This window comes from Mobula birostris, chromosome 3 (assembly GCF_030028105.1).
Source record: "Mobula birostris isolate sMobBir1 chromosome 3, sMobBir1.hap1, whole genome shotgun sequence".
Classification (NCBI taxonomy): Eukaryota; Metazoa; Chordata; class Chondrichthyes; order Myliobatiformes; family Myliobatidae; genus Mobula; species Mobula birostris.
This window is the reverse complement of record NC_092372.1, coordinates 166,237,559-166,250,596: the sequence shown is the minus strand read 5'-3', so window position 1 is coordinate 166,250,596 and position 13,038 is coordinate 166,237,559. Positions and strand designations below refer to the sequence as shown.

Sequence of the window (13,038 nt, the reverse complement as noted above, 5' to 3'; positions counted from 1 at the left end):
GTCAGATTGTAATATGTCAAACTGGAAGATGAGATGTCATAGAAATTTATGATGCAGGACACTATTTAGTCCATTGTGTTATGTGTTGTTCAAAAAATTTCCACCCAATCTAACCCTGTTTCTTGTATGAGATTCTTGTTTGTGCAGTTAACGGCTCTCTAAGTGTGCTTCCAAATGCTTATTAAATATGGTGAGAGTTTGTTTTCAAAGCCTAAAATTCTCCAGCTGAAAAAAAATCTGCTATTACCCTGTTTTTGATGCTTCTACTCAAGGAAATAAGACCCTCCTGTTTACACTAGTTAACTCCCTCTTCACTTTATGCACTCCCATCAGGCAGAAGATACGAAAGTCTAAAAGCACGTAACACCAGGCCTAAGGACAGTGTCTACCTGCTGTTATAAGATTATTGAACAATACCGTAGTACAATAAAACCTTAATCTGGCCTTGCACCTTATTTTCTGCCTGCACTGCATTTTCTCTGTAGCTGTAACACTTTGTTCTGCCTTCTATTATTGTACTTTCTTGTACTACCTCAATGTACTGATACGCTGATACAATTAAATGATCTTTTCACTGTACCTCAGCATATGTAGTACTCAAGCTGTGACAAAAATAGTGTTGTGTACAACAGTTTGGCATTCTTCTTCAAGCTTATGTTGAGTTTTATTAATCACGTCTTCTGGGATTTGAGATCTTAGCATGGCAACAAGTGATAATGTTGCCATGTTACTTAACCCAGCCATCTGGCAACAATCCAGAGATACAAGTTCAAATTTTACCATAGCAGCTAGTTACTTGAAATATATATAAAGAAATTGTCTTGATAAAAATGGCCAGGAAACCACTGGATTGTTACGAAAATCCCATTAACAAGATGTTTTCACTCACAGAATTGTGCTCACTGGATTTTTTGTAAACTGTAAAAACTGTAAAGACGTTCTGGTTCACTAACACCAGGAAGGAAAGCTACTGTCCTTTACTCTATTTGTCTGGTGTCTGACTCCTGATCATTGGCTTTATTGTTGAGTCTTAATTACCCTTTGCAGTGGTTGGTCGGCCACTCACTTATATCAGAATGACTACAGTAAACAGAATGAAGGAAAGCCAGACAAATCATCAATATTAACGAAGGCACCAAATTCACATATGGCAAATTTACTCCTAACACAGGCACCCAAACATCTGGCAATTGGTATCTAAGTTGCAAGATATCTCACAGACCAAACAAACAAAAGCCTGATATAGTGGTACTCACAGAATCACACCTTAAAGAGAACATGGTCAACTATCAACACATGCTCGGATAGTGACCAATCCAGCAGCAGGATTGATCAAACAGAGGCAGTACATTGGTATACAAGTGGGAAAAGTGTCGCTAGATATATACAGAAAGCAGGTAGTGACTGAATCAACACTATTAAACATGGATTGAGTCAATTCTACCCATTGTGTCAATGCTTTTCAACCAATCCATTTGCATTGCAACCTATTCTCATATGCCCATTAAACAACCAACCTCATCCTCATTTTTCATTATTATTGCCTCAAACTTGTGTTTCATAGACCAATATTTACTATGTTAATTCATTCATAGATCATAAGAAATACATATTAACTTTCTGATTAGCTTTATCTTATATAATGTGGAGATGGTGGCAATATGGTGTTGTGTCACAGGGTTAGACATTATCATATTAAGTAATAAAATAAATTCAAAGAGCCAAAGTCAATACCTGCTCCTACTTTCTACCTCTTTACGTTTCCATTTGTTTTTCCTTGTGAATCTTTTCATCATTTGTTGTCAAGTCAAACTAGAGTTTCTAGGAAGTATTGGGACCTAGAGGCAAAAGAAAATAAGATTTAAAGGTAATAGCAAGAATCCACTGATAGACTGGATGGAACTGACTACCTGAGTGCGGCTCCTGCCCGGAACATTGCGGGGACCCTGCAGCATCACAGCAGCAGTCCGGGAGCAGCGTTGGAGTCTGCGGTAAGATGCTGAACTTTAAATAACTTGAGAGACTGTTTCATGGAAAAGAGCACTGCAGTCACTGCGTTTTGGGCGAGCTTCACGTCACGGGGATCATCGTGTGCAGGCGCTTCTGGGAAATGGCGTGAGGTTTAAGGAGAGCTCGGGAACCTTTGGGAAGGGTCACCTGGTTTGAAAACATAATGGTCTATTAGGGAGCGGAGACTGTGTAGGTCGAATCTGTCTACAAGTCTACAAGGTCCGGAGTGGTAGCCAGTTTTTTCACCTGGTGACTAGTGACTAGTGTCTAATGACTAATGACTAATGATTAATGGCTAATGGCTAATGGCTAATGGCTAATGGTTGATGGAACTAACAAATTGCCACACTTGTGAAAAATAAAAGGAGGAAAAAGGAAAAGTTGTTTGGTCATCGAGTGAATCCAGTTAAAAAACCTTCGGAAGATTTAAAAGGTCAGAAATCCTGATTTGGGTTTAATTTGGAGAAGGAAGTCTGAGAATCAGAGCGGGAGTGCGGCAGAAGTCATTTTGAATTTTTCGTTTTTTTCATCAGAGTTCAAAGAGGCGGGACTGTGCTGGCATGTGAGGTCAGGCAGTGAAGTGCAGAAGATTTAAAAGGAGCACAGCCTTATACAGTGGGCAGCGGAGTGAGCCGGGAGCAGAGTGAAGGACTAAGGGCTTTAGCTCAACGGGCTTAGGCAGAAACGAGTGAGGGAAAGAAGGTTTGGTTTTCATTTTTTTTCCTGTTATGTGAGGAGAGGAGGAAGTATGAGTGTGAGGGCAGCTTGTTGTTCTTGGTGTCGGATGTGGGAGGTCCTGGAGTCTCCCAGCCTCCCAGACGTCCATATCTGCGCCAGGTGCGCCGAGATGCAGCTCCTAAAGGACCGCGTTAGGGAACTGGAGCTGCAGCGCAATGACCTTCATCTGGTCAGGGAGAGTGAGGAGTTGATAGAGAGGAGTTACAGGCAGGTGGTCACACCGGGGCCACAGGAGGCAGACAAGTGGGTCACGGTTAGGAGGGGGAAGGGGAAGAGTCAGGTAATAGAGAGTACCCTGGTGGCTGTGCCCCTTGACAATAAGTTCTCCTGTTTGAGTACTGTTGGGGGAGGGGGAAACAGCTTAACTGGAGGAAGCAACAGTGGCCGTTCCTCCAGCACAGAGTCTGGCCCTGTGGCTCAGAAGGGTAGGGAAAGGAAGAGGAAGGCAGTAGTGATAAGGGGGTCAGATAGGTGATTCTGTGGACACAGTCAGGAGACCCCGATGGTAGTTTGCCTCCCTGGTGCCAGGGTCCGGGATATTTCTGATCGCGTCCAAGATATCCTGAAGTGGGAGGGAGAGGAGCCAGAGGGCGTGGTACATATAGGTACCAATGACATAGGTAGGAAAAGGGAAGAGGTCCTGAAAGGAGAATATAGGGAGTTAGGAAGGGAGTTGAGAAGAAGGACCGCAAAGGTAGTAATCTGAGGATTACTGCCTGTACCACGTGACAGTGAGAGTAGGAATGCAATGAGGTGGAGGATAAATGCGTGGCTGAGGGATTGAAGCAGGGGGCAGGGATTCAAGTTTTTGGATCATTGGGACCTCTTTTGGTGCAGATGTGACCTATACAAAAAGGATGGGTTGCACTTGAATCCTAGGGGGACCAGTATCCAGGCGGGGAGATTTGCGAAGGCTACTAAGGAGACTTTAAACTAGAATGGTTGGGGAGTGGGAATCAAATTGAAGAGACTAGGAGGGAGGAGGTTAGTTCACAAATAGAGAAAGCTAATAGACAGTGTGTGAGGGAGGATAGGCAGGGGACAGAGATTGGGTGCACTCAGACTGAAGATGTAGGGGAGAAGGAAGAAAAAGGTAACAAAGTTGTTTGCTCCATTAAGGATTAAGAGGTGGAGAGTTTCTTAAATGCATCTATTTTAATGCTAGGAGCATTGTAAGAAAGATGGATGAGCTTAGAGCATGGATTGACACCTGGAAATATGATGCTGTAGCTATTAGTGAAACATGGTTGCAGGACGGGTGTGATTGGCAACTAAATATTCCTGGATTTCGTTGCTTCAGGTGTGATAGAATCGGAGGGGCAAGAGGGGGAGGTGTTGCATTGCTTGTCAGAGAAAATATAACGGCGGGTGCTCTGGCAGGATAGATTAGTGGACTCGTCGAGGGAGGCTATTTGGGTGGAATTGAGGAATGGGAAAGGTGTAGTGACGCTTATAGGGGAGTATTATAGACCACCTAATGGGGAGCGAGAATTGGAGTAGCAAATTTGTAAGCAGATAGCAGAATTTGTAGTAAGCAAGAGGTTGTGATTGTGGGAGATTTTAATTTTCCACATATTGACTGGGAAGCCCATTCTGTAAAAGGGCTGGATGGGTTGGAGTTTATAAAATGTGTGCAAGATAGTTTTTTGCAGCAATACTTAGAGGTACCAACTAGAGAAGGGGCAGTGTTGGATCTCCTGTTAGGGAATGAGATAGGGCAGGTGACGGAGGTATGTGTTGGGGAGCACTTGGGGTCCAGTGATCACAATACCATCAGGTTCAATATAATTATGGAGAAGGACAGGACTGGACCCAGGGTTGAGATTTTTGATTGCAGAAAGGCTAACTTTGAGGAGACGTGAAAGGATTTAGAAGGAGTGGATTGGGACAATTGTTTTATGGGAAGAATGTAATAGAGAAATGGAGGTCACTTAAAGGTGAAATGTTGAGGGTACAGGATCTTTATGTTCCTGTTAGGTTGAAAGGAAAGGTTAAAAGTTTGAGAGAACCATGGTTTTCAAGGGATATTGGAAACTTGGTTTGGAAAAAGAGAGGGATCTACAAAAAATATAGGCAGCACGGAGTAAATGAGGCGCTCAAGGAATATAAAGAATGTAAAAAGAATCTTAAGAAAGAAATTAGAAAAGCTAAAAGAAGATATGAGGCTGCTTTGGCAAGTAAGGTGAACATAAATCCAAAGGGTTTCTGCAGTTATAAAATTGGTCCCTTAGAGAATCAAAGTGGACGGCTATGTGTGGAGCTAAAAGAGATGGAGGAGATTTTGAACAATTTCTTTTCTTCGGTATTCACTAAGAGAAGGATATTGAATTGTGTAAGGTAAGGGAAGCAGGTAGGGAAGTTATGGAAACTATGATGGTTAAAGAAGAGGAAGTATTGGTGCTTTTAAGGAATATAAAACTGGATAAGTCTCTGGGTCCGGACAGGATATTCCCTAGGACCTTGAGGGAAGTTAGTGTGGAAATAGCAGGGGCTCTGACAGAAATATTTCAAATGTCATTAGAAATGGGGATGGTGTCGGAGGATTGGCGTATTGCTCATGTTGTTCCATTGTTTAAAAAGGGTTCTAAGAGTAAACCTAGCAATTACTGGCCTGTGAGTTTGACGTCAATGGTGGGTAAATTGATGGAAAGTATTCTTAGAGATAGAATATATAATTATCTGGATAGACAGGGTCTGATTAGGAACAGTCAACATGGATTTGTGCGTGGAAGGTCACGTTTGACAAATCTTATTGAATTTTTTGATGAGGTTACTAGGAAAGTTGACAAGGGTAAAGTGGTGGATGTTGTCTATATGGACTTCAGTAAGGCCTTTGACAAGGTTCCACACAGAAGGTTAGTTAGGAAGGTTCAATTGTTAGGCATTAATATCGAAGTAGTAAAATGGATTCAGCAGTGGCTGGATGGGAGACGCCAGAGAGTAGTGGTGGATAACTGTGTGTCAGATTGGAGGCCGGTGCCTAGTGGCGTGCCTCAGGGACCTGTACTGGGTCCAATGTTGTTTGTCATATACATTAATGATCTGGATGACGGGTTGGTAAATTGGATTAGTAAGTATGCAGATGATACTAAGATAGGTTGAGTTGTGGATAATGAAGTAGGTTTTCAAAGCTCGCTGAGAAATTTAGACCAGTTAGAAGAGTGGGCTGAAAGATGGCAGATGGAGTTTAATGCTGATAAATGTGAGGTGCTACATTTTGGTAGGACTAATCAAAATAGGACATACATGGTAAATGGTAGGGCATTGAAGAATGCGGTAGAACAGAGAGATCTAGGAATAATGGTGCATAGTTCACTGAAGGTGGAATCTCATGTGGATAGAGTGGTGAAGAAAGCTTTTGGTATGCTGGCCTTTATAAATCAGAGCATTGAGTATAGGAGTTGGGATGTAATGTTTAAATTGTATCAGGCATTGGTGAGGCCAAATTTGGAGTATTGTGTACAGTTCTGGTTACCGAGTTATAGGAAAGATGTCAATAAAATTGAGAGAGTACAGAGGAGATTTACTAAAATGTTGCCTGGGTTTCATCTCCTAAGTTACAGAGAAAGGTTGAACAAGTTAGGTCTTTATTCTTTGGGGCGTAGAAGGTTGAGGGGGGACTTGATAGAGGTATTTAAAATTATAAGGGGGATAGATAGAGTTGATGTGGATAGGCTTTTTCCATTGAGAGTGGGGGAGATTCAAACGAGAGGACATGAGTTGAGAGTTAAAAGGCAAAAGTTTAGGGGTAACATGAGGGGGAACTTCTTTACTCAGAGAGTGGTAGCTGTGTGGAATGAGCTTCCAGTAGAAGTGGTTGAGGCAGGTTCGATGTTGTTATTTAAAGTTAAATTGGATAGATATATGGACAGGAAAGGAATGGAGGGTTATGGGCTGAGTGCAGGTCGGTGGGTCTAGGTAAGAGTAAGAGTTCGGCACGGACTAGAAGGGCCGAGATGGCCTGTTTCTGTGCTGTAATTGTTATACAGTTATATGGTTATATGGGTAGATGCATTCAATCTCTTTCAAGTGGGGAAGCTGCACATGTTCAAAGAAGAAAAAGAAATCCAACTTGACATTTGTTGCTTTTCCATGTTCTGACCTGTTACTTGTTATGCACAATTATATGCCTTTTTTCTGCATGTTTGCTACTATCTATAATACCTTTTACTTAACCATGGATGTTGGTTCTCCCTTTGGAATTTTCTTTTGCATTGCATTGCATCTATGACGTATTCAGAAAGATCCCTGAAAATGTGTGCCACCGCATCTAAACTGACTGATGTTTTAACTTAATCTGTCAGTTCAGTTCATATAGCTTTGCTTTCATGTCCTCATATAGTAATCAATCATCTCACTACTTAGGGTTGCCGAAGTGATTTAATCATCCTGTCTCATTGCACAATACCTGTCTGGAGTCTGGAGTAGCCCGCTCTCTGGTTGGTTTTAGAACCTGCTGCTCTGCAAAGCCTTTGATGGCATCTTGGTGACCTTTATTTATCTGATTTTTCCAATCTATATGTAGATTAAAATCCCCTATGTACTTCACCATACTTGACTACTTATATAATTTCTTCTTTTATGCCCTGCCCAAAGACATGGCGACTATTAGGAGGTCTCTGTACCTTTCCCACAACTACTTTCGCATTCTGGTTTTCTGAACTAGGAAATTTCTCTTGAATGCGAATTAGCAGTGCAATTTCCCCCATCTTTTCCTAGCTCTACTCCCTCTTTTTAAAATTATGTACCCTTTAATAACCATGTTCCAGTCTATGTTGTCCTGCAGCATGTCACTGAAATGGATATCAGAATATATAGTACCTATCTATTTCTATTTGTATTCTCTGTTTTGTTTCATGTGTAGGTTCTTTAGCATTTACTTTTTATTATTTTTGTAATCCCTAGCTTTATCTACTGATTTACTTTAGGAATTTTTGCTCTCTTTTCCTTCATGTTTATCATCTCCAAGTCAAAGGGCTTTAAGGGAAAGGCATACCGTTAGAGTCAAACCTTGCAAGAGAATGAGGGGCATAGATGGGTTGGAAGGTTGTGGTCTTCTCCCTGGGGTTGGGAAATCCAGAGCTACAGGGCATGGATTTGCGGTGTGGGGAAGGATTTGAGAGGGACCCAACACCTGAGGCATAACTTTTTCATACAGACATAGGTGGGGTATGTGGAGCGAGCTGCCAGAAAAAGTGATTAGCTTGAGTACAATGGTATAATTTAAGAAACACTTGGATTGGTACATGGAGGGTCGGGGCCTAAAGGAATATTGTGAAACACAAAGAATTGGGACAAGTTGGGTATGTACTGTAGCTGACATGGATTCATTGGAATGACAGGCATGTATCCATGCAGTACTGGTCTATGACTCGGATTCAGAAAACATGGAGAAAGGAGAAAAATGCTCAAAATCTGGAGCAATGCACAAAATGTTGGAGGAAACCAGTGGATTAGGCAGCAGCTCGGGATGGAAATGGATAGTTAATATTTCAGGTCAAGGGCCTTCATCAGTCTAAACCTAAATTCTGCTTATCTATTTCTCTCCGTAGATGCTATGTGACCTGCTGAATTCCTCCAGCATTTTGTATGTTGCACAAAAAAATATGGTTGTGCCCACCTACAATACCAGCTCCAAATCAGCTTTGAAGGAATTCCAAAATCCAATTATTTTCAATCACTTCATCAATAATCATTTTCCTTCATGAGATCAGAGGTAGAGTCATGCACTGATGACTGAACAGTGTTTAATTGAAGCAGTCACGCCTGCAAAACCCGGATAATATCCAGTAATTGGTCTGTTAAACAGCAAGTAATATTTGCACCACAGTTGTCCATCTCTTGTCAGCTTGAACCAGTTTGGTCATTCTCCTCTGACCTCTCTCATTAACAAGGTGTTTTCACTCAGAGAATTGTCACTTACTGGATTTTTTGTAAACTGTAAAGACTGTGGTGCGTGAAAATCCTAGGAGATCAGTAGTTTCTGAGATGTTCAAGCTACTCCACCTAGCACCAATCATTCCACGGTCAAAGTCAGTTAGATCATATTTCTTCCCCATTCTGATGTCAGGTCTGAACAACAACTGAACCTCTTGACCATGTCTGCATGCTTTTTTGTACTGAGTTGCTGCCACATGATTGGTTGATTAGATAGTTGCATTATTGAGCAAGTGTACAGGTGTACTAATAAAGTAGCCACTGAGTATATATGGCTCAGAGCATTCCTACTTTATGGTTTATTGTTCCTCTGAAGATAAATAGAAAACAATTTCACTGAGTCAACTGCTTCAGACTAATTCTTAGAGCCCTGGAGTAACATCTCTGTTTGGGGCGCACTTCTTACTAATTATGAAAATCTATGTAAGTTTTGTCTGTTCAAAATTCCTGAAGAAGGATTTTGTGGTTAGCTTTGAAACTATGCAATTCAAATGAACTATTAGCATGCAGATATTTAATTTTAAAAGTGTTTATTCTCTTACGCTACTGGAAAATTCCAGCAAATTATATGACTTTCCTTACATGTGATCTGCTCTTAGATTCACTCGCACTGGATTAGACTTATATGTAACTTGACATTAAAAAAACATGGGTACTATATATTGAACGTAATTACAATTGTCTACAGTTTAAAATATTCAATCACTTCTCGACTTTTTGGCTGAGATCAAAAAAAAATTCATTGCTTCACTGACCCAACAAGGTGTCACTCATAACTATATTAGCCCTGATAAAGTGTCTCAGCCCAAAATGTCAATTGTTTACTCTATTCCATGGATGCTGCCAGCCTGCTGAGTTCCTTCAGCATTTTGTGTGTATTAATTATATTGGTTATTGTTATTGTGAGATCAGTAAATTATAGCATACGTTATGCATGTAACCCTCTCACCGTAGACTCATAAGTTAGCTATTACAGTGCATACAAGCTAATAGCAACGTAATTCGACAATGCTTGGGAATAACAATGAAAAGGTCATTTCCAATAAATAAAACTGTTTGGGGTAAATATGGTTGAGGTAAACACAAACATAAAAGTTTGAATGTTTCTTTAAGAGGAAGTAGGGCTGTTACTTGTATGATTACCGATATACCCATGCATATTTACTACTTATTGCATTTTGAGAAAATCTGCAGAAAATAAAATGCCCAGCAGCATAACTGTATTAATAAATTAAAGCATGGTCTTTAACCAGGGTAGTACATGCAGCTTACACATACATTGGAGAAATGGTAACTATAAACAAAAGCGCATGGATAATGCACATAAAGGGTTTCAGCCCGAAACGTCGACTGTGTTTTTCCCCAATAGATGCTGCCTGGCCTGCTGAGTTCCTCCAGCATTTTGTGTGTTATCCAAACAAATAAGTTTTATCTTGGTTGTTTTCTAAAATACTAACATACAATAGCAAATATCTAACAAATAGCTTTGTTAGATATATATTATTAGCTTTATCTGCTACTTCCATATTCCTTGCTTAAAATAAATAAAATATTCTTGCTGATGTACAAACACACGCACAGTTTTCCAAAACCTTATTTAAATAGTCTTCTCATCTCTGCTCAGAAAAGCAAATTTTGTCAGGCTATTCTGCAATGGAGGTTATTACTGTATAGCTGACCTCATAGAAATTTTCCCAGCAGAGAACAAATGGGTGAAGTATGTGTGGTTAATTTTTTTGACCTAATTTAAGTTGGGTTAACTACAGCATTAGCATCTTCCATTGTGGGTGAAAATACACAAACTGTACCTTGAATCCTCTGGTTTGTGCATGTCTGTTCTTCCATATATTGTCATTACATCAGAGGGAGAATTGGCTCATTTGAATTAAACCTCACAAAACTCCTGACCCAAAGCAATGAGAAAGTCATCCAGGATACAGTTATTTATTCCAAGCTGTGCTTGTATTAAACAAAATTACGTCACCGTAGTTAATGGCTCCAAAGGTATCAATCTGTCTATCATCTCCCTGTTATGTATTATACAGATCCACTATTTATTCTGGGACAAACTGGAGATCTAACACATGGTAACACCATGTGTAGTTGCAATAAAATATCTAGATAACAAGAAATAGAAGCAGGAGTAGGCTTTTCAGAAACTCAAGTCTGCTCTGCCATTCAAAAGATCTTTTACTTCAATAATATTTTCAATACTATCCTTCCATTCCTTAATTCTGCTATATCCAGAAAACTAATGATCTCTGTTTTCAATGCAATCAGTGACTGACCCTCCACAGGCTTTGTGGTGGGGGGGTGACGGTAGAGAATTCCAAAAATTCACCACTCTGAGTGAACACATTCCTTCTCCTTTATCCTAAATAGCTTATCTTTTATTTTGAAACTATGACACTCCAGTTGTAGCATCATTAACCAGGGAAACATGCTCCCCATATTTACTCCGTCAAGCCCTCAAGCAGAGGTCTAGCTTACTCAGTGTCTCCCCATATAATAGAACTGCTATCCCAGCAATCACTCTGGTGAATCTTCATTACACTCCCATGAAATACATCATTGTTTAGGTAAGCAGACTAAAATTATGCACAATACTCCAGCTGTGGTGTCACCAAGACTCCTTTTATTGTAGTAAGAGTGTTTTACTCCTACATCCAAATCCTCCTCACTACTCAGACTCGCACAAGTTCGCATCATCACCTTTATTCCTTCTATAATAGAAACCAAGGATTCAGAAACCCAGGGCCTCATTCCTCCGTTTTTTTTCCAGACACTGGCTCCTTTTTTTTCCTGTTCACTGTGGTCCGGTTCCCCGTGTTCCTTTCCATGACTGGTGGCCCAGATTCACTTCAAGCTCCCCTGATTCTGATTTCCTATGCCATTGAAACTCCCTTGGTTCTTTCCCCCAGGTTCACTTGAAAATAACCCGTTTCTATTTCTTGCATTCTCCTGAAACCTAATAGCTCTCTATAAATCTTATAATTTCCACCCTGTAACATCTTAAAGCAAAAATAAATAGAAAACTGTGTTTTATAACATCCAATAGTCCGGAACACCCGCTAGTTCGGCACCACGAACCCCTCCCACTCCTCTGCCGAGTTGTACAGGATCCCTCCAATCGCCTTTCCTTGGTCGATGCGCGCGCGCCGTCGGCGGCTCGTGAGTGTGTGCGCGCGCCGTCGGCGGCTCGTGGGTGTGTGCGCGCGCGCCGTCGGCGGCTCGTGTGCGCGCGCGCCGTCGGCGGCTCGTGAGTGTGTGCGCGCGCCGTCGGCGGCTCGTGGGTGTGTGCGCGCGCGCCGTCGGCGGCTCGTGTGCGCGCGCGCCGTCGGCGGCTCGTGTGCGCGCGAGAAGGGGCGGTCCATTACATAAGGCTAATTATAACAGCACACTTGGTCGCTCCGGAACATGAGACTTGCTTGAGTGCTCTGGCCCCGCTCCGGTAGTGGGGTGGTTTTCGCGGCCGCGATGGCCGGGAGTTCCAGGCCGAGCTCGGCGATTACCTGCCTGATCCTGCTGCTGTTGGAGGTGAGGGGTTGCGACCGGGGCCGTTTACACAGCGGGACTGGGAGGACGGAGCAACTGTTAAACCCCGGAGCAGCCGAGCTGGCAGTGAGGCGGCTCGGCCGATGTCGACAGTTTGAGGGAGTCTTGCAGCTTGTGTCTTAATCAAACCGGCTGAGTCTGGCGGGTTCCGGGGAAGGACCCGATGCTTGGGTGGGAGCCGTCCATTCCTTTCCCTATCTCCCACTATGGAAGAGCATTTGTTTCTGTGAACGTGGGATTGGAAACGTACATTGCATCCGCTGTAGGTTTTGTTTTAAACAGGCAATCCTCACACATCGAATATGTATCGTGGTCAATGTGCAGAAACGGAACTGAGTTTGCGGCGACAAGCTATTCTAGATCGGGTTGGAAACTTAGTTATACCCCCAAATCATTAAACCCTCTGCAATTTTACGATGTCCGGGGTCATAGAATCTGTTAATTATCCAGTATCCCGTTACATAAATGTCTGGAAATTGTAGAAGATAAGTCGTGATGGTTTATCAATGAAAATATTTTTGTCATAGGTGTAGTTTGTATTGGATTGTAATCACAAATTTTATATATTCTTTCTATAAATGCTGGCTCTTTCGTTATACCGTTATCTTGGGATTTATTTTTCATCTGTCATTTTAATTTTTTTTTGTTTCACAAGTTTTTGCCAACAGATTAGACTATAACATAGAAATTAAATGGCATTCTAGTGGATTAAAGCAGTATTTTCACATTGCAGTTAAAGGTCTAATAAAAATATTGTTTTCAGAATGCCACTCATAGACTAAATATTCCATGTGACTC

General features: G+C 41.6%; 1 protein-coding gene and 1 long non-coding RNA gene across 6 annotated transcripts in view; one reads left to right on the top strand and one right to left on the bottom strand.

Moving 5' to 3' along the window:
* Window positions 1–12,439, bottom strand: part of LOC140195396 (uncharacterized) — a 30,652-nt gene extending 18,213 nt beyond the window's left edge. For all 4 annotated transcript variants that reach the window (XR_011885460.1, XR_011885461.1, XR_011885462.1 and 1 more), the window contains exons 1-2: window positions 12,198–12,439; window positions 1,735–1,838 (exon numbers count right to left, since the gene is read on the bottom strand). This is a non-coding gene — a long non-coding RNA (uncharacterized lncRNA). The remainder of the gene's footprint in view (window positions 1–1,734; window positions 1,839–12,197) is intronic.
* The window catches only part of vopp1b (VOPP1 WW domain binding protein b), a 52,490-nt gene continuing 51,502 nt past the window's right edge, over window positions 12,051–13,038 (top strand). For both annotated transcript variants that reach the window (XM_072253625.1, XM_072253624.1), the window contains exon 1: window positions 12,051–12,222. In XM_072253625.1, coding sequence (XP_072109726.1) covers window positions 12,163–12,222 — 60 coding nt within the window. In that variant the 5' untranslated portion in view covers window positions 12,051–12,162. The remainder of the gene's footprint in view (window positions 12,223–13,038) is intronic.